The sequence below is a fragment of the Rhincodon typus genome, chromosome 13, assembly GCF_021869965.1.
Source record: "Rhincodon typus isolate 14 chromosome 13, sRhiTyp1.1, whole genome shotgun sequence".
NCBI classification, from domain to species: Eukaryota; Metazoa; Chordata; class Chondrichthyes; order Orectolobiformes; family Rhincodontidae; genus Rhincodon; species Rhincodon typus.
Window position 1 is genome coordinate 42,560,662 of NC_063344.1, and position 27,915 is coordinate 42,588,576.

Below are 27,915 nucleotides of genomic sequence, written 5' to 3' on the forward strand. Positions count from 1 at the left end.
TTTTCTGTAAATAAGGGAGAGAAAATGACACATTTCACAAGCCAAGGAAACCGTAAGCTTTGAAGTACAACTGTCAAACTGAATTACAACACTAAAGTAAAATACTGCAGATGCTGGGTGACTGAAATAAAAACAAAAACTACTGCAAATGCTTAGGTCAGGTAGCATCAGTGGAGAAAAGGAAAGTTAACATTTCTGATCAAAATGCCCTTTTATCATAATTGAAGTAAGATGAAAATGTAATAAATTTTGAGCCAGTCGACAAATGCATACAGATCACACATCTTATTTGCTATCCTTGATTCCTCTCTACAGAGACATCTTCTGAACAATTCCAATTGGTCTATCCTCGATCAAAATGTATCCTGATGGCAAATTTGGTGAATTAACATTATTGTAATTATTGTTACCACTTAAACCATTACTGAATGATACTAGATTACATGGTGATAATACTAATGTTTATTTAACTGTAACATAATTAAAAAGTAAAGGGCAATCAGTGCTTTTTATAAAATTAATTAATATATAAATTAATATAAAAGCATGTTATGGTGGATGCTAGAAATCTGAAATAAAAACAGAAAATGCTGGAGAAACTCAATAGGTCTGGCAACATCAGCGGAGACAGAAACACAGTTAATAGTTCAAGTCCAGTATGACTTTTCTTCATAAGCTATGTGGGAATTCTTCATGTTGCTTGGCTGCTTTGTTTTCTTGATGATATCACCACTGCTGCACACCAGACATCCCCCTATGTTAAGGCTGAAATGGAAGTAACAGTTTAAAAAAAAAGTGAAACCCATACTTCAGAAATTGCTTTGTTTTTGTGGGCAGCTTCCTTTGAAGTCAACAGCAAAGAGTCACTTACTTCCTTATTGACTACAAATTCCAGGCTGATACCATGAAGATGACATTAGCAGTTGTGAATGCTTTGCTGTCAAAATGTTTATTTTACTAAATAATCTTTTAAAAAATTTAAGTAAATATCTGGGAGTTACAGATGATGAAATACAACTAATAATAAATTTGAAGAAAATATTAAATAATTTCTCTTTGCATTTTGTTTCTGGATCTGGCACCTTGGATCTATACAGGATGTTGTCTTTGCCACCATTGAAACACCACTAATCTTGTTGCAGTGTATTCTGATCAGTTCTCCAGCATATTGTGGTAAAGATTTACTGCTGGAGAACCAGGGAGTACAGCTGCCTAACTTATGGGGTGGAATGTTCAAAGCCTAATACCACGTGGGCAGTGGCAGGTTAGTTGGGATAATATAGTCTTTTATGCAACTGGCTGCTTCCGTTAAGCACCTGTGTGCAACCTCCCAACCTTTGACCAACAAACATATCAAGGCAGTTACAATGCAATCTGTGTCAGGTCACATCCTTCAACCTGTGACGAGGTCAGTGCTGCAGCCCAGGGAGTAGGCTTTGCCAGCACAGTGCCCTGTTCCTGGGGAAAGCCAGCTATAGATTGTACACGTTGCATTGAAATCACTATATATATGGTGCCTACATTCTTGAGAATTTCCATGTTCGTGCTTTGAAGCACGGCTGAATGTCTTACAAGGATGTTTACTGGGAGATAAGGACTACCTTTTGCAACTGTGGCTGGCAAGTGTTACACAACCCCATAATGGAGGCTGAACACAGATACAATGTAATCAATTCTTCCACAAGGGCTATGATGGAGCAGACAATAGGCCACCTGAAGAGGATGTTCTAATGCTCAGATAGGTCTGGGGGTGGGCCTTGTAGTAAAGTCCAGAAAGAGTGTGCCACATGATCCTAGCATGCTGTGCTCTACCAAACTGGAGCAGATAATGAGGGGACGTGATGGATGGTGAAGACCTGGGAGAGTGACAGCAGTTTTCTGAGGAGCACAATGAGGTCAATCGACTTCTGAAATGACAGAGCGCCTAGGGTGAGGTACAGGCCAGGCAAGAGGTAACTGACTTGGTTCTGATAAATGTAGTAACTGTTAACTTGCTATTGTAAAAGGCAAGCAGAAGCAATCTGTTCCTAGAAGCAAACACAGCTTACCTTTAGCCACTTTTGTTTGCCATTAGTGAATGAAAGTGAATATTCTGAACTGTATGAGTGCTTCCCTGTGTGGACACTCCCACATCAAACAACGAGGTGACATTATGCTTCACTGGATGACACTGGAAGAGTAGCCCTCCTTCAGACAGGCTTTAAGATGGGATAACTCTCAAGGACAGGTAACCTATGTAGCCTGGTTCTTATAGTTGCATTCACAATGACTATTGATCAGATAGATGAAAAATAGGTTTATATTTACAGATGTGCACTTGTATTTGAAATGCATGTGCATTGGAAGGGTTCCTTAACCATTCCTCTCCCACCATACACAGCTCTTGGCTCACAATGCTCGACTTGGTGCATGGCCTGACTTTAAAAATGGTGCCAGCACAGATGGTCCTAGGATATCCCACCTGCGGTAAGTAATTACCATCAATACTAAATGGAAGATAACATAAGCAGGGTGCCACAGAGTCATGGTGTATAGCTAATGAGGTGAGCTGTGGAGAACAGCATGAGAAAACCTGCTCGCGTTCACAAAGCAAAACCTTTCATGAAACTCACTGAAATGGACACCACTTATTTCTGGTCAAATTCAGCGTTTTGTGTTCATATCAATATCATTGATGTTACAAAAATGCCATACACCAATTTGGGCAATTTACTTGCAGAGGTTTATTCAAATAGAAGGCCTAAGACCAGTGTATTACCATGCCTACGCTATTACAATACCGAAGCCCAATTACTAAGAGAAAGAGTGGGCCTCTCCCTTTTCAGGTTAATAGACATTGAATAAATAAATTCCATGTGTGCACTGGAGGTGAAATAGGTCTTGATCACTTGGTACTCCAATTTCTTCTGAAATGTGGCAAGTGCCTTCTGTGTTTGAATGAGAGAAGTGTGACTGTGCATATTTGCTGTAGGGCAGCAGTCAGAGTTCAACTGACTGAATAGACAGCATAGTTTAATAACATCACTCACACAGAATAATATGCATAGTAGTTGTCATTAAAATTTAGCTGCGATGATCTGTAACTTGTAATTTTGTGCTCGAGTGCTAGACTTCGAATTAACAGCACTTTGTGATTTTTTTCTAACCCAAAATTCACAAATAGACAATTTTAAAAGTAGGTTTTGAACAACTGTGGTCATGTCTCTCTCTCTCTCTACAGCCTCCTTTTGACCAAGTTGTAACTGTGCTGCTTGCTTAGGTCAACCGCCCCTGTGTATCTGCGCCATGTTCATCCTTCACTTCAATATCATCAGCGTACCCTGACAGCACCTGAAATATAAATCCTGCACATTGGGATAAACTTAAAGTGGAGGTAAACGACTAGACGAGACAACCAGAGTTGAAAATGAGAGTTGCTCTTGCTGACTATAAACAGCAAAAAAAACATTCCAGCAATTAGGGGGTATACATTTTACAAGGGTATTTGAAAGTCACCGTAATAATGTTAAAATTCATCTTTGTAAACAGGCAAGTTATAAAAAAAAAGCTTCTCAGAGACACCAGTCTTTATTTCCAAAGTGCCACAACCCTTTCAGACTTGTTACCATTGCACTATTTACATTCAGAAGGAGGGTCACTGGACCTGAAACATTAACTCTGCCTTCCCTCCGCAGATGCTGACCGACCTGCTGAGATTCTCCAGCAATTTCTGATCGTGTTTCTAAAAAACAATTCTCATTCCTCCAATATCATCAGCTATTAATTCATCCTAACAACCAGTGCTGAAGGGAAGGGCTGCCTGTCTACAGCATTAGAAGAAAGTTTCAAAGATTTGTTACTGCAGTTAGTTTTAAACAGAATTTTACATGCATTGAAACAAGCGAATAAGACAAATTTTAAATGAGAAGAAAAACAAAAACAGAAGTTTGTGGAAAAGCTCAGCAGGTCTGGCAGCATCTGTGAAGAAAAAATCATCAGAGCTAATGTTTCAGGTCACTGGACCCAAAATGTTAACTCTGAGTTTTTCTTTACAGATGCTGCCAGACCTGCTGAGCTATTCCGGCAATTTCTGTTCCTGATTTACAGCATCCGCAGTTCTTTTGGTTTTTATTTAAATGAGAAGAACTTTACTTACCAGTCATTACTGAAAGGTCAGCCTCAGCACCAAACATTTCAGAGATTCCTAGGCCAGCGAGAACTTCCTTCAAATCAATATTCTGTGTCATTTTGAATCTAGCAACATAATTTTATATGCATTTAAACAAGAATGAAAACAAGCAAGTTGGAATTCATTGTAAGCATTTCTTTTGCTTTAATTTTAAATGATAGATCAACGTTTATAAAGGACAAAGGTTTCTTCTGCAGAGCTGAAAAGGGTTAATGATATCACTTCTGTAAAGCAAAATCAATTGTTGCTGCTATAGTGCTCAATATATTCCCCTTGAACTGCAATTCCAAAACAACAATAAAAAAAACTTGTTCACACACAGAGTTAGCACAAGTGGCAATCTCAACTGTAAAATAATTTTTTTTTGTTCAGTATGTGAAAATACTTATTGGGGAAGGAGCAAACCTTGACGTTCTCTTGATACACAAGGCATGGCAAGTGGCTGAGGTGTCAGTGGGGGAGCACTTTGGGGCCAGTAATCATAATTCTGTTAGCTTTGAAATACCTATGGAAAAGGATAGACCTGATCTAAAAGTTAAAGTTCTAAATTGGAATAAGGCTGATCTTGACAGTATTAGGCAAGAACTTTCAAGAGTTGATTGGGAGAGACTGTTCGCAGGTAAAGGGACGGTTGGGAAATGGAAAACCTTCAAAAAATGAGATAACGAGAGTCCAGAGGCAATATGTTCCTCTTGGGCTGAAGGGCAAGGGGAGGTGACTAGAGAAATTGAGGCTCTGGCCAAGAAAAGGAGACATATGACAAGCATATACAGCTGGGATCGAATAAAAGGGAAATCAGGAGGGCAAAAAGGGGACATGAGATACCTTTGGCAAATAGAGTTAAGGAGAATCCAAAGAAATTCTGTAAATACATTGGGGACAAAAAAAAAAGAATAAATAGGGAGAGAATAGAGCTCCTTAAAGATCAACAAGACTGTCTATGTGTGGACACGCACGAGTGAGACTGAAGTATTTCACAGCAATATTTACAGTGGAGAAGGATATGGAATCTAGAGAACATGAGGAATAAATAGTGGTATCTTGAAAAATGTCTATATTACATGGGTGGTGGTGCTGGACTTCTTAAAACGCATAAAGGTGGATATATCCCTGGGACCTGATCAGGTATATCCCAGAACTTTATGGGAAGCTAGGGAAGGGATTGCTGGGCCCTTTGCTGAGATATTTGTATCATCGATAGCCACAGGTAAGGTGTCAGAATACTGCAGGGTGGCGAATGTGGTGCCACTATTTAAGAAAAGTGGTAAGGAAAAGCCAGGGAACTATAGACCAGTGAGCCTGACATCAGTGGTGGATAAGTTGTTGGAAGGGAATCCTGAGGTACCGGATTTACAGGTATTTGGAAAGGCAAGGACTGATAGTCAATATGGTTTTGTGCATGGGAAATTGTGTCTCACTAATTTGATTGAGTTTTTTTGAAGTGACGAAGAAGATGGATGAAGGCAGAACAGTGGATATTGTCCATATGGACTTCAGCAAGGTGCTTGACAAGGTTCCGCATGGTAGACTGGTTAGCGAGGTTAGATCACATGGAATCCAGGGACAACTAGTCATCTGGATACAAAATTGGCTTGAAGGTAGGAGAGAGAGGGTGGTAGTGGAGGATTGTCTTCTTTCGGACTGAAGGCCTGTAACCAGTGATGTACTGCAAGGATCGGTGCTGGGTCCACTACTTTTTCTCATTTATGTAATGATTTGGATGCGAATACAGAAGGAATGTTAGTAAGTTTGCAGATGACACCAAAATTGGTGGTATAATGGACAGTGAATAACATTATCTCAGGCTACAACAGGACCTTGATCAGATGGGCCAATGGGCCAAAGGAGTGGCAAATGGAGTTCAATTTAGATAAATGTGAAGTGCTGCATTTTGGAAAGGCAAGACTGGACTTATACGCTTAATGGTCAGGTCCTGCAGACAGTTGCTGAACAAAGAGACCTTTGGGTGCAGGTTCATAGTTCCTTGAAGGTGGAGTCGCAGGTAGACAGGGTAGTGAAGGGGGCATTTGGTATGCTTGTTCTATTGGTAAGTGCATTGAGTATAGGAGTTGGGAGGTCATGTCATACATTGATTAGGCCACTTTTGGAATACTGCATTTAATTCTGGTCTCCCTGTTGTAGGAAAGATGTTGTGAAATGTGAATGAGTTCAGAAAAGATTTACAAAGATGTTGCCGGAGTTGGAGATTTTGAGCTATAGGGAGCAGCTGAATGGGCTGGGGTTATTTTCCCTGGACCATCGGAGGCTAAGGGGTGACCTTGTAGAGTTTTATAAAATCATGTGGGACATGATAGGGTGAATAGTTAAGGTCTTCTTCCCAGGGTAGGGGGGTTCAAAACTGGAGGAACTAGGTTTAGGGTGAAAGGGGAAAGATTTAAAAGGGACACAAGGGGTAATTTTTTCCACACAGAGGGTGATGCATGTATACCAGAGGCAGTGATGGAGGCTGGTACAATTACAACTTTTAAATGGCATCTGGATTGGGTATACGAATAGGAAGGGTTTAGAGGGATATTGGCCAAATGCTGGCAAATGGGATTGGATTTATTCAGGATATCTGGTCGAGTTGGACTAAAGGGACCGTTTCCATGGTGTATATCTCTATGACTCTATAAATCTGTAACTCCAGATATTTCCACAAAACTTGAAATAAATGTATTCTTCACAATCTTCAAAACTTAACCTCAAAACGATATTAAAAATAAAGCATCTTTGTAACTCCGATCAGTGTGAACCTTGCACACATCTATGAAGGTTCTCAAGCAGAATAACAAAATCATAGAGTCATAGAGATGTACAGAACGGAAACAGACCCTTTTAGTCCAATTCGTCCATGCTGACCAGATATCCTGGATAAATATAATCCCATTTGCCAGCATTTGGCCCATATCCCTCTAAACCCTTCCTATTCATATACCCAATCCAGATGCCTTTCAAATGTTGTAATTGTACCAGCCTCCACCACCTCCTCTGGCAACTCATTCCATACACGCACCACCCTCTACGTGGAAAAGTTGCCCCCTAAGTCCCTTTTAAATCTTTCCCCTCTCACCTTAGACCAATGCCGCATAGTTTTGGTCTCCTCCACTTGGGGGAAAACACCTTGGCTATTCACCCTATCCATGCCCCTCATGATTTTATAAACCTCTAAGGTCACCCCTCAGCCTCTGACGTTATAGGAAAAATAGTCCCAGTCTGTTCAGCCTCTTCCTAAAGCTCAAACCCTCCAACCCTGGCAACATCCTTATAAATCTTTTCTGAACCTTTTCAAGTTTCACAACATCCTTCCTATAGTAGGGAGATTAGAACTGCAGGCAGTATTTCAAAAGTGGCCTAACAAATGTCATGTTCAGCCACACCATGAGCTCCCAGCTCCTATACTCAATGCACTTACCAATAAAGGCAAGTGTACCAAATGCCTTCTCCACTACCCTATCGACCTGCCACTCCACTTTCAAGGAACAATGAACCTGTACTCCAAGGTCTTTGTTCAGCAATCCTCCCCAGGATCTTACCATTAAGTGTGTAAGTACTGCCCTGATTTGCCTTTCCAAAATGCAGCACCTCATATTTATCTAAATTAAACTCCATCTGCCATTCATCGGCCCATTGGCCCATCTGATCAAGGTCCCATTGTACTCGGAGGTAACCTTCTTCACTGTCCACTATACCTCCTGTTTTGGTGCCATCTGCACATTTACTAACCATACCTCCTATGTTCACATCTAAATCATTGATATAAATGATGAAAGAAGTGGACCCAGCACCAATCTTTATGGCATACGGCTGGTCAGAGGCTTCCAGTCTGAAAAGCAACCCTTCACCACCACCCTCAGTCTTCTACAACCAGCCAGCTCAGCGAGCAAGTCAATAACCTCACCGACAACCTGAGCTACAAATCTTCGCAAGAGCCTTGCTAACCAGTCTACCATGAGGAACACTGTCGAACGCCTTACTGACGTCCACATAGATCATGTCCACCACTCTGCCTTCATTAGTTCTCTGCGATTTTTGAAGACATAATGAAATCAAGTTCATTCGACACAATTTTCCATGCACAAAGACATGAACAAAGTTCTTGCCTTTTCAAGTACATGTAAATCCTGTCTCTCAGGATCCCCCAACAACTTGCCCAACAATGATGTCACACTCACCGGTCTATAGTACCCTGGCTTTTCCTTACCACCTTTCTCAAATAGTGGCACCACGTTAGCCAACTTCCAGTCTTCCAGCACTTTGCCTATCGATGATACAAATATCACAGCAAGGGGCCCAAGAATCTCTTCCCTGGCTTCCCACAGACCTCTAGGGTACACCTGATCAGGTCCCAGGAATTTATCCGCCATTATGTGTTTTCAGACGTCCAGCACCACTTCCTCTGTAATATGGACATATTTCCCTATATTCTCTATCTTCCATATCATTCTCCATAGTAAACAGTGAAGTAAAATATCTGTTTAGTATCTCGCCCATCTCCTGTGGTTCCACACATAAGTGGCCTTGCTGATCTTTAAGGGGCCCTCTTCTCTCCCTAGTTACCTTTTTGCACCTAATGTATTTGTAGAATCCCTTTGGATTTCCCTTAAGCCTATTTGCCAAAGCTATGTCCCTATTTTGCCCTCCTGATTTCTCTCTTAAGTATACTCCTGCTGCTTTTATATACTTCTAGGGAATCATTCGATTCCTGCTGTCTCTACCTGACATATGCTTCCTTCTTAGTCTTGGCCAAAACCTTAATTTCTCTAGTCATCCATCATTCCCTACAATTACCAGTCTTGCCCTTCACCCTAACAGTAACATACTGTCTCTAGACTGTCGTTATCTCATTTCTGAAGGCTGCCCATTTTCCAGCCAAACCTTTACATGCAAACATCCGTCCCCAATCAACTTTTGAACGTTCTTGCCTAATACTATCAAAATTGGCCTTCCTCCAATTTAGAACTTTAACTTTTAGAGCTGGTCTATCCTTTTCCATAACTGTTCTAAAACTAATAGAATTATGGTCACTGGCCCCAAAGTGCTCCCCCATGACACCTCAGTCACCTGCCCCACCGCATTTCCCAAGCGTAGGTCAAGTTTTGCACCTTCTCTAGTGGGTACATCCATATACTGAACCAGAAAATTTTCTTGTACACACTTAAAAAGTCCCTCTCCATCCAAGCCCTTAACACTACGGCAGGCCCAGTCTATGTTTGGAAAGTTAAAATCCCCTACCATAACCACGCTATTATTCTTACAGATAACAGAGATCTCCTTACAAATTTGTTTCTCAATTTCCTACTGACTATTGGGGAGAGTGTTCTATAGTACAATTCCAATAAAATGATCATTCCTTTCTTATTTCTCAGTTATCTCTTGAAAAGAAGTCAGTGAAGGTTCACATTGCAATTTTTTCTAAACAAGTCTTCTGAGAATTCACATGACTGGCAAGGACAGCTTGCTTTGCTGTAGACCCCTGCCTAGGCTGATTTGAACAGTGATTATCCTGGAGAGGTCCTTGTTTTATCTGGCTCAGTCGGAGGAAAGCCTACTAAAAACCAGCTGGCTTGGAGGAACGCTCGCTAAGAACAAGGTTCGTCGTTAATCTCTCTCACGTCTGAAAAGAAAACCTTCCTGTTGAATTAATAAGTACTCATTATAAACCGTGTGATTCTCAAAGTGAAGAGTACAATGTTATTTACATGCTGCAACATAACCCAAATGGACATTTCAAAAGAAATACTGTTATCTACAATCACCGAATTTCCCCCAACTGCATATGTTACTTTCCAACTCAAAATTACTGATCATATTATAGAAATGCAAATAGATTCTAATAGGCATTATTCCCCAAACAAGAAAATTCCTCCAACCTTGGCAGATATACTTCAACCTTCTGCTTCTTTACGGAGTTTGCCCATTCATTAATTAGTTGAGTTTTGATAAGTGGTTCTAAGGTAGCCAGTTGTACTTCTTGTCTTGGAAGAACTATCATCATACTCATCTCATCGCCAACGTAAGGCATTTCTAAAACTTGGTACACTCCTCCTGCCTCATTTGAGCCATCACTGAATTCACCTGAAAGAAAATAAGGTTACATTTATAAAGATCTTACAAACTTGGGATGTCACAAAATGCTTTACAGCCAAAAAGGTATTTTTGATGTGTAGCCTCCGTTGCAACATTGGATACACAGCAGCCAACATGGACACAGTAAGCTCCCACAAACCACACTGAGATAATTACTAGCTTAATGGCTTTAATGGTGTTGGTTGAATACAATTACGAGGGACACCCCCAATTCTTTATGGAAATAATGCAATGGGAACTTGCATTCAAATAAGGCCGCAGATGAAGCCTTTTTTTTAAAAATAGCAGCTATTTGAATGATTTTTCTTTGACAAATCAGTATTCCCTAAGGGGAGGCAACTGGACTGTTAATCCAGAGACCCAGATAACATTCTGCGGACCCAGGTTCGAATCCCGCCACGGCAGGTGGTGGAATACTGAATTCAATAAATATCTGGAATTAAGAATCTGACGATTACCATGAATCCATTGTCGATTGTCGTAAAAACCCATCTGGTTCACTAATGTCCTTTAGAAAAGGAAACTACCATCCTTACCTGGTCTGGCCTACATGTGCCCCTAGACCTACAGCAATGTGGTTGACTCTTAACTGCCCTCTGGGCAATTAGGGATGGGTAATAAATACTGCCTAGCCAGCGACACCCCTCATCCCATGAATAAATAAAGGGAAAAAAAAGCTTTACAGTGCAAGTCTAGATTTCATGATCAAATCTTTGGTGTAAGCACTGAACTTATTAGCTTCTGCCCCAGCTGACACCATGCATCACAACAAAATTATAAATGATGATATATTAAGTGAGTATATTGATTTTCAGCATCTTCAGTGTGTCACTGTCTATTGCTGAGTGCTATGATTCAAATATCCCTGCTACTGTGTAGTTATAACAGAGAACCTCAACTCGTTACGTTTAAAAAGGCTAAGGAAACAAAAGGACTACTGTTCTCTAACAAATTTAAACCTTCATTCCAAAGCCAGGTCAAATGAATGGAAAGGTCAATTTTAATTAACTGTGTAAATAAGCAAAATATTTGCAAACCGTAATTGAAATCTCCTTGTTGGTACATCATGGGTATCTGGATTTCGCTTTCGTCATCTTTGGTAAACTGAAATGTGCGGGTATTCTCCCCTCTAAATTCAGACTTCCAGTTTCCTTTGAAGTAAATTGCATTAACAAGGACTAGCCGAGTTAAAGCATCGAAGTCCTTTGGTGATAGGAGATTCGGTATCTTATCTGAGCAGAGAGGAAAGAAAATATGCAAGTACATCATCCCACAGAGATACAAATAACACGGGGATTTATATTGGCAGCAAAACTCACTGCACACTAAGCAAAATTATTCATGAGTAGTTTGTGAATGTAGCTATTGTTAGCACTCAATAGCAAACACACACACCTCTCTTTCATGTGTGGTGATTATAATTTATAGAGATTGATAATAAGGGGAAACAACGAGGAAATTGCTTACAGTTTGGAGCATACAGATTACTGAATTGAGCAAACTCATGTCAGTTGAACTGTGAGAAGGAGGAGAGGAATAATACACTGAATAGTAAATAATTAAAACAAGAGAGAGTGTCTTTTAAGTCAAGTACACAGTTCTTGAAATGATTGGGAGAAGGTAAACTGCAACAAAAAGGAGTGCCCGTCTTTTATAACAGAAATGTCCATGTCCATGTCCATGTCCAGAAGCAATATCAAGATGGTTGGACTGTCGTACCAGATTGGGAACTCTACATCAGGTAAGGGTGCAGAAGAGATTTTACCAGGTTATGGAATTTTATTTAACACTGACTAAAGAAACTGGCCTTTTTTTCATCAGAAGGAACAATGTTTGAGGAGCAATCTAATAGAATAGATCAAAATTATGTGGTACTTTTAGGAGCTAAAAAGGAAGGAACAATTTTCACTGGTCAATGCAGCAGAGAGCATATCTTCATAAGCAACACAAAACAAACAAGAAAGATGTTGGCAGATCTTTAACAGGCAGAGAGATCCTAGGATATAAAATGCTTTCCTCGGAACAGTAGTACTTGCAGCATCTGAAAATCTTTCATAAGGAAAGATGAACATTCAAAACAAAACAAAAGCAAATATAAAAATGAATATTTCAAAGGAAAAAAATTGAAGAGACAGGAAAGCTAATTATATCTGTCAGAAGTCACACGACACCAGGTTAGAGTCCAACAGGTTTATGCAAAATCACAAGCTTTCATAGCGCTGCTCCTTTGTCAGGTGGAGGCTTATAATTATATTTGTGTGCACATATTACGTCCCAAAGAGTTTAATAGGGCTTTTGAGAAGTAATATGTGACAGTTAGCCAAGAAAAGATATTCTAGGGAGATGATGAACAGCTTGGTCAAACTAATTTTTTTAAAAAATTCATTCATATGATGCAGGTTTTGCTGGCCTGGCATGCTTAATGCTTAAATACACTTGAGAAAATGGTGGTGGTGAACTGCCTTCTTGAACCATTTGGCGTGGGTATGTCCACAGTGCTGTTAGCGAGGAAGTTCCAGAATTTTCACCCAGTGACAATGAAGAACAGGCGATATAGTTTCAAGCCTGGATGGCAAGTGTCTTGGAGGGAAACTTGTAGGCAGGAGTGTTCTAGATAGCGTGTTTGCACATTTGGAGCCTTTGTGAATTTCGGTAGTGTATGTTGTAGTTGATACACACTGCTGTTACCGAGTGTTGGTGGAGGGAGTGAATGCGTGTGGATGTGATGCCAATAAAGCCAGCTTTGTCCCAGATGGCGTCAAGCTTCATGAGTATTATCGGAATTGCATATCTAAGCAAGTAGGGAGTATTCTGAACGCCTGAGTTGTACCTTAGAGATGGTAGACAGGCTTGGGGAATCAAGTGGCGAGTTACTGACTGCAGGATTCTAAGCCCAAGGTAACAATTTCAGTACTAGGCTGAGGCAGGGTTGTAACTGATTGATTGTACGGTGATGGAAATAGTCTTACAATCTTAGCGATGGCATGGTCATAGATTCAGAAGCTGATTAAATGGGGTCAGACATGACACTGAATTTGTGAACAAACTTGTTTGGCCTCACACAGTTGCCAGAGAGTGGAGAGTGGAATAGAGCCAGTAGGCAGCGAATGGAGTTTGTAACAGTGACCAAACAGAAACAGTAGCAGGGAACAAAGACAATGCACTTCCTAAGGTGCAAGAAAAATTCTGTTCATTCAATACTGGATGTTGCTGATATTTTATTGACAGCAGAACAGTCAAGGAGTAGTAGAGAGGTAGAGCTAGGTGTCATCATGTACATGCAGAAATTAATGCTGAAACAGGAGGGGGCCAAGGATAGATTGTTGGGGAACACGAGAGGTAACTGTGTAAGAGGATGAGAAGCCATTGAAAGTAATACTCCAGCTACAATTTGATAAATAAAAATGGGAGCAGGGGAATGCTGTCTCATCCAGATGGTTGATGGAGGAGAGGCATTTAGGGGACTAGGAAGGGAAGTCTGGTGGTCAGCAGTTGGCTGCGGATGGGTGTGTCTCACAGACAAGTTGGGAAGGTAAGAGGGAAAACTAGAGAAAGATGCAAATTCACAGCTAGGGCACATGGACATAGATGAAGTTGGAATAAAATCAGGAAAAATATTGGAGAAACTCAGCAGGTCTGGCAGCATCTGTGAAGAGACAGAAACAAGTCAACTTTTTGAGTTCAATTTCGCTCTTCTTCAGACTATATAGCAATTTATATTATGGTATTAGAGTCATACAGATATAGAGTCATGCAGCACAGAAACAGACCCTTTGGTCCAGCTTGTCAATGCCAACCTGGTATCCTAAACTGAACTAGGTCCATTTGCCTGTATTTGGCCCATTTTCCTCTAAACCTTTCCTATTCATGTACCTGTCCAAATGTCTTTTTAAATGTTGTAATTGTCACCCGCCTCTACCACTTCCTCTGGCAGCCCATTCCATAAATGCACCACCTCTGTGTAAAAATGTTGCCCCTCAGTTCGCCTTGAAATCTTTTCCCTCTCATCTAAAACCTACACTCTCCAGTTTTGGACTCCCCTATCCTTGGAAAAAGACATTGGTTATTCACCTCATCTATGCCTCATGATTTTACAAACCTCTTTAACGTCAACCTTTCAGCGTCTAACACTCCAGGGAAAAGAACGGTCCAGCCTCTCCTCAGAACTCAAAGCATTCAGTTCTGGCAATAACCTTGTAAATTTTGCTGTGTCCTTTCCAGTTTAAAAACATCTCTTTCTTGTGCAGGGCAGCCAGAATTGTATGTAGTATTCTAAAAGTGGCCTCACCAATATCTTGTAAAGCCACAACACTGCGTTCCAACTCCTACACTCAAACCTCTGACCAATGAAAGCAAGCACACCAAAATCATCTTCATCATATTCTATGTACAACTCCACTTTCAAGGAACTATGAACCTGCACCCCTAGGTTCTTCTGTTCAACAACCTTCCTTAGGCCCTACCATTAACTTTGTAAGTCCTGTCCTTGTTTGCCTTACCAAAGTTTATCTAACTTAAAACTCCATCCGCCACTTCTTGGCGCATTTCATCTAATCAAGATCTCACTGTACTTTTAGATAACCTTCTTCACAGTCCAGTATTCAAGTAAAACCATATAAGATGGCAAGGTCAAGAGGAGTGATTGAATATAGGGTGGGGCGTTTACAGAGAAAAAACAGGTCAAGGAAAGAATAAGAGGGAAGTAAGCATCAAGAAGAGAAAATGATGAGTTGAGATGGAAGGTGGAATTGTGAAGTAGGAGAAGTTGTTTGGTGCACAGTCTGATTGAAAAAAGCAGTCAGGGTATCTCGATGAAAAAAAAACTTGAAAAACTTGGTGGTGTGATAGAAAATGAGCATTTTAAATGAGAATTAAGAGGGGTAGGGCAAGGTGAGAAGGTGCTATAGAAGTAAGAGGGCAAACCAAGATGTGATTTAGTCACAAAAGCCACTCCACCATCATGACGACCCTGGAAAAATAAATAAGTTGATTAAAGGCGTTGATGGATGGACAGGCTACAAATTAGGGGCAAGTGTCATCACCCCTCTCACAGGTTTCCATCAAAGCCATGATGCTGATGTAAACACCACAGCGGTTGGCAACGGCATCGTTCACAAAAGAATCAAGGTGAGGAGAGTTTTTTTTAATTAATTCATGGGATGTGGACAATGTTATCTTAGCAAACATTACTGCCAATTCCTAACTGCTCTGGAGAAAATGGTGGTGAGCTGCCTTCATGAAACACTGCAGTACTTTGGGTGCAAGGACAGCTACAATGCCATTAGGGAGTTCTGGAATTTTGACCTAGTGGTAAAAGGTGATTCACTCCCAGAGGGGAAAACCCACATGGACGAGGGGCAGCACTAGGAAGGGGAGGGCGGACAGAAAAGATAGTCAAAATTTGTGCCCGGGGATGCTAGATATGAATTTCAATGACAGCAGGGATGGGACAATTGCAGTTGTTGTAAGTAGCAAAGCTGCGCTGAATGCCTCAGTGAACTTTTTAAAGAACATCAACAGAAAGATGAAACGAACGTTGTAAGAGTATCTAAAACAAATGCAAGAGATAGTAGGAACTGCAGATGCTGAAGAATCTGAGATAACAAGGTGTAGAGTTGGATGAACGCAGCAGGCCAAGCAGAAAGGTTCTGAAGAAGGGTCTAGGGCCCGAAACGTCAGCCTTCCTGCTCCTCTGATGCTGCTTGGCCTGCTGTGTTCATCCAGCTCTACACCTTGTTATCTCTAAAACAAACGCAAGCCTGGGACAACAACAGAATGGGACTAAGTGGATAATTCTTCAACAGAACCAATGCAAGCACAACAGGCTGAATAGGTTTCCTCTTTACGGCACAACTCGGATTCTGTGCAATGGTACAGTTAATAAAAACACAGGCATCTGCATTAATATAATTGTACAAATTGACAATACTTACTATTGGTTTGATTCTGCACCCACTCATTGATATGATCAGCCACAGAAGAAGGCTGGCTGAAGTCGATACTTTCAACACTGGCACTGAAATATTCTTTAAGCATTTGAAGGAACTTATCACTCAGTTGAAATCCTTTCTCCACAAACAACGAGTTGACAAGCTTCACTACATACTGCTGGCTGTCTGCTTTCATGGATTGAGACAGGTCCCGCAACAAGTCAAATTCCTCACCTGATTAAAACAGAAATCAACAACTTTACAAAATATATATCCCTTAAAAATGCTGTGCAATGTTGCCTTCATTGTAAGAATAATGAAAATTAAATATTCAAGGGCAATATATCAGAATACTTTAGATATTGTCCATGCAACAAAATACATTTACCCAAACAATGCTTGAAACAGCAATGTGCAATAATTATGCCAGTGATAACGAAGTTAAATTTATGATGTTATGGCTTTTCTGGAATGTTTAAGATCTACTAATTGGCTGATGGAAACTTTATCCAAAAATATACATTCAAATGGAGGATCAAGATTCATGTGTTATACCCTTTCTAAAGAGCAGACAATGGGCAATGGGCAATGCTTCAAGACTATGAAATCAAGGTGAACTAATACTGATTGCAGGATCTTTTTAAGCTGTGAACTTAACCAGCCAGAACCATGCTTATATATTCACATTTAAGGGTCTTACGAATATACCACAGACTTACTAACCAAAATCAATTCACCTTAATAAACACAACATATACCTTTTTGCAAGTAGTTGTAGCCCATGGCGCGTTGAATTTGCTCAAGAGTTGTACTCCCAGCACCAAGCTCAACCATTCCTAAGGCATTAGCAATACTAAATGGGGAGTAAAAAATGTTGCCATCTTTCTCCAGTGACCGCAAGTGATGGTAAACTTTCACAGAAAAGTCAGCAGTGATACCATCCCGAATGCCTGCATCAGCCGCAACATATTTCACAATCAACAGGGTCAGAAATCCCAGAAAAGATGTCATTTTTGAATTAATTTACAAATCTATGGGAAGAGGAATTGCAAATTAGAATTGAAAAATACTTATGAAAACCTCATACTACAAAAAATTTAAAAATGTAATATTGCCTATATATCTGAAACGTTGAGTATAATGAATAGCATTTCAATGTAATCACCTTTACAAGAAAGAAAATATTGGAATATTGTATTCTATGCAACCGAGAAGCAGAGGGATACCAGCATTGGGCATAGGTCCAAAGCAGAGTTAAAGGAACCGAGGCAGCTCCGATATTTTTCAGTTATGGCAATGTGAAAGGAGTTATGCTAGGCAATGGCAGAGAAGATAAATTGTTGCATTGTCTTATACCTCAGAAGTATCCCAAAGTGCGACAAATTAATTTGAAGTGTGGTTTTGGACATACAAAAGTGAGATTACAAAAAGTAATTTTGCAGCAGGTATTCGTCAGTTTGACTGGACATTAGCAGGCCTTCCATCTCCTGTCATTCTGTTGGAAACTGTTGGTCTAACTTAAAGCTTTACCTAGTTACCATTTGAAAATCTCTGCAGTTTGGATTAATACAATCCAAAGGACAGGCTGTGTTTAATTTTCACCACTGCTCATCATCTTGATTCTGGCCCTAAACTCAGTCAACTTTTCTTTCCTTTTCCAACTCGCCCTCACCCACTATCCACTTCCCACCAATGCTAAAGTCTTTAGTCAATCATTGCATATATCAATAACATAGTACTCTGTATCAAACAATGATTCATTTCAGCTGCCTTCTGCACCTTCATGGCATCAGTATGCAACTTTGCAACATGAATCATCCCTTGCCCTTGTTTGCAAACTCCCTCTCCATTTTCAAGGTAATTTACTTTTGTAACCTCCCCCAGTGTCAACATGCTTGTGGTCAAGATGATGGCAGAGTAGGACACTCTAACAAGAGCCCCTCTACTCCTTATGTTTATTTCTCATTTTCTTCTTTGTTTCCCCCCTTCCTCCCCTCTTGGTGTTATCTCCTGAGGTAAAGCAGGCTGGAGACCCAAGCAGAGACAGGACAGGACAGCGGGGACGGAGATGATTGTTAGACTGGGGACCGGTGCGGGCGGTCAGTAGTTTGCGAGCCCAGGCAGACCACGTATAGAAGGCCCCTGCACTGATCTACTGCAGACCCTTTATAGAAAGGTTGTAATGCTTATCTTTTTAACTTTAATCTCATTTTTCTAAATTATACTATGAACAACGGTAAGTAAATGTAACTTTTTTCCTCTTTCTTTTTCCCTTGATTTCTGTCTTTTATATCTAAGATCTGTACCTAGGTATTTGTACCTATGATGGCAACTTATGGGGTGACATTGTAAAATTTTCACTGTATTCCTGTACTTCCATACTTGAGTAAACATGATGATAAAGGATATTCTGAAGGATATTCTAATTCTACTCTGTTCTTTGATCTTCTGATTCAGAACTTATGTGGATCTGATCCCATGGTCGGAACAGAGCTTTCAGTCATATCCCTATTTCCTAGAAGTTTTCCCCAAAACGTTGCTACTTCTTTAAAAGCCTCTGTAAGATCACAGTTGGGCCATCTTGCATGATTTTTACTACCTGCCAGCCAATCCTCTTCCCTCCAGTAGGGTGCTCTATAAATGCTAGTTGTTTCAGTTTTCATTAATATATGAAGATAATAAAAAAACTGAAATTCATGTTGTACAGATGCATTTTTTTCTTGTACTATTTATCACTCAACCATCAAATTGAAAACAGGTTACTTGGTTAATTATCTCATTGCATATTGTGGAATCTTCTAGCATAAAAATTGGCTATCACACTTCAATGTTTTAACAGTATAATGATGATTTAACACTACAATGATGACTGCACATCAAAAAGTACACTTGATTGACAGAAATAAGTTTCTCATACCCATTGCTTCCATTAATCCTCCAATCAGTTGAATGGACAAATCTAAGTCATCACCTGTTCAAGCCACATTACGTTTAATGCTATCCATTTCTTGTGTTTCTATGCAAGACATCATTGGAACTCATTTTACAAGCTAACTGAAAATTACATTGGGCAGTAACACTTCTAGACTTCAGAAAATAGGGTAATTTAATTTCACGCTCAAATAAAGCCGATAATATTTTAGCTTCTTGTCAATAATGTCAACCATTAAACAATGGTTTCTGATAGCCTAAATCCTTCTGTCATATTGGCTCATGCTGATTGCTTTCCACAATTACAGTGGTATACAAGACTTACTTCATTAAAAAAATTGCACACTATTGCTTTCACATTCAAATAGCACAAAAATAAATACAAAAAGATTATTTTTGATATAGAGTAAAAAGGTTACATTAATACAAGTCCTGAGTTTGAATAGAGTGTCCAATCACACATTTAAGTCTGAATTTTTTCCATCATTTATACTAGCCATGCTGACACAGTAAAATTCAGAGGAAACCAAAGCTCCATATAGTATAGTCAATAGATGTGAAGCAGGAAAAACACAGCAGGTCTGACAGCATCCGAGGAGCAGGAATGTCAACATTTCGGCCCAAAACATTGACATTCCTGCTCAATGTTTTGGGCCAAAATGTTGACATTCCTGCTCCTCGGATGCTGTCTGACCTGTGTTTTTCCTGCTTCACATCTATTGACTCTGGCTTCCAGCATCTGTAGTCCTGACTGTCTCCACTCCTTTTGGTATATACACATTACGTTCCAAGTTATACTGCACATCCACCAATGGAACCATGAATCAAAATATACAGGCTTCTACTTTGCATCCACGAAGCTGAAGCCACAAATGAGGCATGAAAGGAAACAATTTAACAAAGACATTAGTGTTGTTCACATCAATGTAACTTGTCACTTATTGAACAGAGACAGAAACAATTTATCAAAGGAGTCATTTATCCAAGGCATCCCCAGTTTCACTGCATTAATTTAGAATTAAACTTATACAGAGTCCCTGATTTATGAACATCCAACTTATGAACGCGATCCCATACCAGGGTGTAATTTTATAAATACAACATACAAACATATCCCGTATTTATGAACGGCTGTTTTATATTTTACTGCATTGTGTTCCAACTTGCGTGCAAAAAGAGTTGCAAAAGGAGTCAGGATTGGAACCCATTCTCAACCCAGAAACTGCTGGCATTGTCAGTATTCACAGATACCTGCAATGTAGTGAAGCAGTATTGTTTATTTACATCACTTCTAAATGTCAGAAATTGTGTCCAAAGATCTGTGGTAAAATGGTACCACTTGAAAGCAGGGAAGTACAGCTTCCTAAAAAAGCATTAACTATCAAGATAGCTCCATGATAACAAACTAAAGCTCATCTTTAAAACCTATCGAGAATATTAACCTCCCTTATATCTTTTACATCCTTGTCAGATCTGGTATCCATCATAATGAAAACTGCACCATGATCCTTGAATAATAATTTAGCCAATTATTTGTTTTAGCTCCTACCTCCATCACCCTCTCAACTGAAAATACTTGTAGCAAATTTGTTATTTTTTAATTCACCTGAATACACAGAAGCTTCAGCAAACTTCTCAACTTTACGAGACTGCAGTGATGACAATTTGTAATGGTTAAAAACAAACTGCATGATAATGCTATGATTCCAGATACTTAAAATATGTCTGCACAGCAACTATATAACTACATTTCATAAAGCACTTTGAAGCAGTGTCTTAAGTTAACTGTGCAGAAGATCAGATGCTGTGGAAATCTGCAATGGTCAATCAAGATGTGTTTCTCAGAAAAATAACTATTATAGCTTTATCACCATGTAATCATTAGAGATTTGGCATCTATCAGTCTAATTAAGTTAACGACACAGCAGCCTATGGAACACACAACTAAATCAGCTCTAACCAGAATTATGGGCACCCCTTCTGCTAACTTGGCATGTTTGTTGGTATTTTAAGTCATGCTGTTCTTTGAAAAGCTCAATTTTACTTACATTGTCTTTGTGAAGCAACTCATTTTTTAAAAGATAACTAGTAATTTGAGGAAATAGCATTGAGAGATTGGGGAGGTTAATTAATTCTGAGTGAGATGTAAGATCAATACTCTTAGCATAAGAAACAAACATACAGGAAACAAAGTGCTGCCAGAACATTTCTCTTTTCCCTTCTGTTCCCCACTTAGGCTTTTGCCAGCAAATAGTTGGAACCAAGAAGGTCATCATATCATTTTTCTGATTCAGCTCAAATGTAATTAAATTATCCAAGTAAATATCAAGTTCATCCCTAAAAGTTAACATTATGTTTTTTGGTTTTGAGATTTGTTCTAATGTCCAGAAGTTTGCATATAGTAGCCCAGTGTTGTATGCACTATCTCCATCCAACTGCCTCATTACTACTTCCCGTTAACTCACCATCATGCCAACAATGCATTCTGTGCTTTAAGGATATGTCAAATAATGATTTTTAAATGACTTGCTGGAAACGGGAATTGAAATTTTAAAGAAAGATCTGTAAAAATGCAGACTAAAGGCAATTTGAGAGCATAGCCAAAGATACCCACCCAAAATTGCACTACTATGCATTTCACAAAGCAATGGATACTAGGTCTGCAAAAATCAACCAAAGATATGATCCCTGGAGAATGTGAAGGGCCCAACATCTCCTGCCCTACTCACAAGGCAATTAAGGTAACTGATCATTAACACTAATCACATGGACAGCAGACCCTATCAAAGACAGTTTTCTAAACTTCGACTAATCAAGTCACCTCATTTGGATTCTACTGGCAGTTGAAGACCACATGAGAAATTACCCTTTGTATGTTTTAAGCACATTTTCTCAATGGAGTTGGGAAGAAGGATTTGAGAAGTGATCCTTAGCATGTTCTAGAGTTACCAGGGTCTTTCTGATCATCCTGAAACAGGCCCAGTCTTGATTCTGTGCAAGCCCTCATTTCAAACATCTATCTTTATTTTCATTGTTACTTATCCAGTTCTGCAATGAGTAAATCTAAAAACCATAGCTCTATCCTGTTTTAATAAAGCCTAAATTCAGATGGGACACGAGGTCTTCCAATTCATGCCAGGGAATTTGGTGGTCAAATTTCTGACTTCCCTGGCTTTTACAAATGCTGTCAATGTACTACAGAATTGTGCAAAAATCTCGATCATCTAACATACTGGGCAAGACCCTGGACTTTTCTAATATCTAAAATACTGGACAAAATCCTGAGCTCGGGCTGCAACAAATACACACAGAGCCAGAATGATTTTTACCTGGGACTACTGTTCAACCTGGAATTTGAATTTACACCTCCACTCTCAGAGAACAATCAATCAAACCTTACACTCTGGACAAAACTAATTTTTACACCTCGAGCTAGCCAACTCAAATTATTATGCAGCCTCAGAGATACAGTACTGGACGTTCAACTTCAATCAAAATACATTCACACACACTCTTAACTATCAGGAGGCCGACCAACCTCAAAGGGAACACCAGAAATACAATGACAACACAGATTTGATAGAAGATAATGGAGTACACAGTCTGTACAATTGCTAGCCCTGATCATACTGGGATGTGGAGGTGCCAGTGTTGGACTGGGGCGGACAAAGTCAGAAGTCACACGACACCAGGTTATAGTCCAACACGTTTATTTGGAATCACAAGATTTTGGAGCACGGCCCCTTCGTCAGTTGCAGTGAGAGGTTACCAGGGAGAGAGCCTTTTTCAACAACAAGCTTCTACAGAGAACAGCTTCCCCACAGGCTTCCAGCCCCAACAAACAGCTTCAGAACCAAGAACCACAGAGGCTGAACAGCGAAGCTGAATCAGGAAGCCAAACCAAAGGCATCATCGCAACAAAGGGCATCCGAGACGGGGGAGGCCAACCAAGCGCTATCCAAACAAGAGCTTCCAGACACAGGCCTATTCTGGACCAAAAGAACCAACAAGAACCTCAGCAACTGGACACACTTTCAAACTGCGTTTTCATCAGTGGTGAGCTGAAACTCCCGAGATCGCATAGTTCTGACCTAGATAGCAGGGAGGGGAAGACAGTTAGTGACAAAGCATGGGGGTCCAAGGGTAGGAAGCCTGATTAAAGATTCTGTGATTAAAACTGTTGTTTTAGGTTCTAATAGTGTTTAATTTGTATTAATTACTGTCCTCTGTGTAACTGATAGTGTCAATTCCACAGTTTATTATATTTGCCCTTATTTCATGTACTATACTTACTTTTTTGTATTTAATAAACACAGGTTGTTTTGCCCTGAAACACCTGTCTACTTCCTTCTTCATTTCACATTGCTAAATAAGTCCAGTGTCAGAACCAGGGATCTCGGGGCAATTTGAACCAGGTAAAAATCAGAAAATTACTCATTCACAAACCAGAACCCTACAGTATATGGGATTTTTAGCCTTGTTTCTTCATTGAGAAATTCTATAATGCAGCTGCTTTTGTTTTCTTCCCTGTTCTGGCTTAGGCTATGACTCATATTTTTACATTTACATGTGCTTGTTCGTTGTGTTTGAACTAGCCCATGAAGATGTCTTTACAGCCCTGCAGTTTGCACAGCCAATTTGAAACTGACCTGCTTCTTGGAAGAACCACTATCAACCAATCCCCAAATCCTGTACTCTGTGTACTGCCAGTGCCATTGTTATAGTGATTTTGCCTCCTGGGATTTCAAGGTAAGTACGGCTTTTATGATGATTCAAATCCTGTCTAAAGTGTTTCTAATGGTCTTCAAATATGCAATGCCACTTTCACACCTAAGCAAATCCACTGCAGAGAAGTATGTTATGTTTTTGTGATAACTTTCATAAATTTATCAATCTCATACCAGGCCTGGTAAATGGGCTTGGTTCTGTTCATTTCAAAATCAACTGCAGTCTTATTGAGAAAGACAGGCCAGTTCAACAAGTTCACAACTGTTGTTACAGGAAAACAAAGCTTGGCTCCTTCACACTACATGCTGTAAGTTAGACCGAAAAAGGTAAAATAAGGGTTTTTTTTTTGATGGTATGTTGTTAAACACAGCGGATGTCCAAGGAGACTTGGGAGTTTCAGATGCAAAGATCGTTAAAATGCCACAAACAAGTGCAGAAAATAATCAAGAAAGTTAATGGGAATGCAGGCCTTTACAGCTAAGAGGACTGGAGTATAAGAACATGGACGTTACTCTGTAGGTATACAAAACCCTGGTTAGACCCCACTTGGAATACTGTAAGCAGATCTGGACATGACGCCTTAGGAAACATATATTGACTTTGTAGGGAGTACAATATAGGCTTACAAGAATGACATCTGGACTTCAAGAATTAAGTCATGAGCAGAGATTATACAAATTATGCCTGTTTATTTTCCTAGAATTCCTAGTCTTCAAGATAATAACAAGAAAAGACAGAGTAGGTAAACTCTTTCCACTAGTCAGGGATTCTAGATCTAGGGGGACATAGTCTGAGAATTAGGGTCAGACAATTCAGGAGAGATGTTAGGAAGCATTTCTAAGGCAAAGTTTCATAGAGGTTTGTAACTTTCTTCCACAAATAGCAGTGGATGCTGATCAGTTGTTAATTTTAAATTGGAGACAGATATATTTTGCTTTTTTTTTCCTTTATTCATAATGGGATGAGGACATTGGCTGGCTAGGCAGCACTTATTGTCTAACAGGTCAGAGTCAACCACATTGCTGTAGGTCCGGAGTCACATGTAGGCCAGACCAGATAAGATTGGCAGATGACATTAGAGAACCAGGTGGGTTTTTCTGACAATCGACAATGGATTCATGGTCATCATTAGATTCTTAATTCCAGATATTTTAATTGAATTCATCTGCTGTGGTAGGATTTGAACCCAGGTCCCCAGAATGTTATCCGGGTCTCTGGATTAACAGTCCAGTGGTAATATCACTGGGCCATTACCTGCCCGTAGCAAAGGTTTTAAGGAATGTGTGCCAAAGGCAGGCATAAGGAGTAAGGTCATAGATCAGCCGTAATTGCATTGAATGGTGGAACAGGTGCAAGAGGCAGAATGACCCATTCCTGTTCCCATGATTGATAATGGCTACTATTAATATTCCAGTTACTTGCCTACTACTGTATATCCTCTTAGCATAATAAAAACATGATATAAATGCAGAGACAACAAGGCGTAGAGCTGGATGAACACAGCAGGCCTCTACACCTTGTTGTGTCAGATTCTCCAGCATCTGCAGTTCCTACCATCTATGATATAAATGCATATTGTTGCACTCAATAAAATTACCACCCTCTTATTACCAAGTATATCATTCTCATTGCTACAATACACATTCCAACTCAACTCAAAAATTAATAAATAATCTTGTTTTTACAAAATGTGTCACTTTAAATGCTTTTCCTGCTATCCTGCATCAAACTCAAGATTCCTCATTCTGCAGCTCTTCTTACTTTGGATTTGGACAAATAACACAAATGGAACAACCCCAACTTAATATTTCTTAGGACTTCAACATTCTGCAGCTACTTCATTTTCAGTTTTTATTTCATTCTTCAAACATAAATTTTACAATCCAAGTACAGGGCCGCTTAAACATTATGTTCTAATTTATCATATCTTCCATCCTTCATTATAGTTTTAACACCTCTGTGATTATTACCTGGGAAACAATGCCAGAATAAAAGACAAACTGTACAACAATTGTGCAACCAACTCAATAAGATTGATGTTAATAGCATAAAAATAGCAAGTACGTTATTCTTATACAATTTAATTATTCAAAATAAACAAAATATGGAAAATGATATTTTGATTTTTTGGCTTGAAAACAAGAACAAAACCTAAACTGGACATTTACATCCGGTTAATTGCATTTAATGGCCATTGCACAACTTTCAGATAATTATTTTTCAGCTTGTTTGGTCTCTCCACTTTGAGTCATAAACATTGATTAGTTTTGTTATCTAGAGTTTCGGTTACAGGCAAACACACAATCGACAGATCTCTATAAAAATACATGCAGATAATAAAAGCCAAAGTGGATAAGTATGCGGTGTATGCATTCAAATAATTTGTTGCTCACTCTCAATCAAAACATCAGACTACAGTGTGACCTAAGACCCTAATCAACTATTTCCTTTCTTTACAAACAACTGCCTGAATAAAATTTATGGATTAATTTATGGATTTGTTTATAAAATTAATTATATTACTTTAAGTGAAAATATTGACAATGTGCAGTTTCAATGGTAAAACTGAAGTGTACATTGTGTTAATGATATACTTGACAGCAGATCATAAGGACAATGGTCAGTACCATATTTATGACTAATCAAGCTATATGAATGATGATGTGGAGGTGCTGGTGTTGGACTGGAGTGGATAAAGTCAGAAGTCACACAACACCAGTTCTCTCTGCCTATAAATTCTGTGTCTGTGTGTTCTTCTCTCACACTTCACCTGACGAAGGGGCTGCACTCCAAAAGTTTGTGATTTCAGATAAACCTGCTGTTGTGTAACTTCTGACTGTATGAATGATGGCAATTCTGCAGTGTGATGAGCACTCTTGAAAATAAGGCATTTGTTTCCTTCTGGGTGATACAATATTGCAGAATATCAGATAAAACTTCTTAACCTTCTGGATTAAAAGACAGATAGCAATCCAAGACTGGGTAGTTAAACAGCAAAATGACAGCAACAAACAAAGCCAAATCACTCAATGCCAATAATAAATGCAAAACAACTGCACAAACATCAGGAATTAATGCATTGTATGACAATAACTAAGAGACAAAAATCATGATTTCAACCATACATTGAACATAAAGCATGAATCATTTAGACTAAAAAACATGTAATTCCAGATATTTAAAATAGCTTCGTCAAACATTACAAAATAACGTTTTGAAGGGATGCAAAAAATATTTTAAAAGCCCCCTAAGTATATTACCAGCAAAAACATTCATTACCTTAACGTACATCAGCAGTTATGTCAATGTGTGTAGGTAATTTTCCTGCAAATAAAAATTCAACGATTAAATACTGCAACGTTTCACTTGGAATTCACATCTAACAATGCATTGTGCTTTTCTGCCAGATATTTCATCCTGCAACTTTTTTTTTGCCAGTTGGTCGATTACTTAATTATTTAGTCTATCTTTTTTGAATTCATTCATCAAAAATGATACAAGCGGATTAAGCAATGTACATTCAAAAGGTCGACAAGCTGTAGCTTGCGTTGTACACAAATCAGGTACAGTACAAGCGATGAAATGACTAATACTGAAACGGGCGGTGCCGAAACCCAGGATTTATCAATACCCTACAATAGTGAGACTAACGCTTCCAAGTCAGACAGCTCCAGCTGCACTTACGAAACACCTCCTTCAGCTTCCACTCCTGGGTTAGGATTAGATTTTCACGGACGGTATGCAACTCAGACAAAACACAGAACAGCCGCTATGGCTTTCTGCGTTTAATAAACAGTGTCAAGAACTTGCTTGTGGCATTTTCTCTTATCACAGCAAAGGTAGGTCGAAAAGACAATGCAGACCTTTATTTTTGAGATTTCCAAATAGGTAACTGCACTGAGCAAGTTGTATTAGACAAAGCACTGGATGTAGATTCCCACAACCCTCACAGCTCTGCAGATTACGCCAGAATTTCTGCGCACTAGTGGTACTGCATGAAGCCTCACACGGTAGTCCCGCCCCTCCACGGCAAGGCCCCGCCCCACGCACGCCGTCTTGACCAGTCCT

The 27,915-nt window shown here is 39.5% G+C and overlaps 1 protein-coding gene across 2 annotated transcripts; it reads right to left on the bottom strand.

The window, feature by feature from the left end:
• Nucleotides 1-4,127: 4,127 nt before the first annotated feature.
• serpini1 (serpin peptidase inhibitor, clade I (neuroserpin), member 1) lies at nucleotides 4,128-27,862 on the bottom strand. Of its 2 annotated transcripts, none has more exons than XM_048604277.1 (7): nucleotides 27,711-27,862; nucleotides 27,127-27,171; nucleotides 16,947-17,219; nucleotides 16,192-16,422; nucleotides 11,296-11,490; nucleotides 10,042-10,246; nucleotides 4,128-4,233 (listed from the first exon to the last, which is right to left on the bottom strand). In XM_048604277.1, exons 3-7 carry the CDS (start codon nucleotides 17,197-17,199, stop codon nucleotides 4,128-4,130), a joined length of 990 nt encoding a protein of 329 aa, XP_048460234.1. In that variant the 5' UTR covers nucleotides 17,200-17,219; nucleotides 27,127-27,171; nucleotides 27,711-27,862. The 2 variants fall into 2 exon arrangements, with proteins under 2 accessions (XP_048460234.1, XP_048460235.1); XM_048604278.1 differs by having other exon boundaries at nucleotides 27,532-27,862.
• Nucleotides 27,863-27,915: the final 53 nt, after the last annotated feature.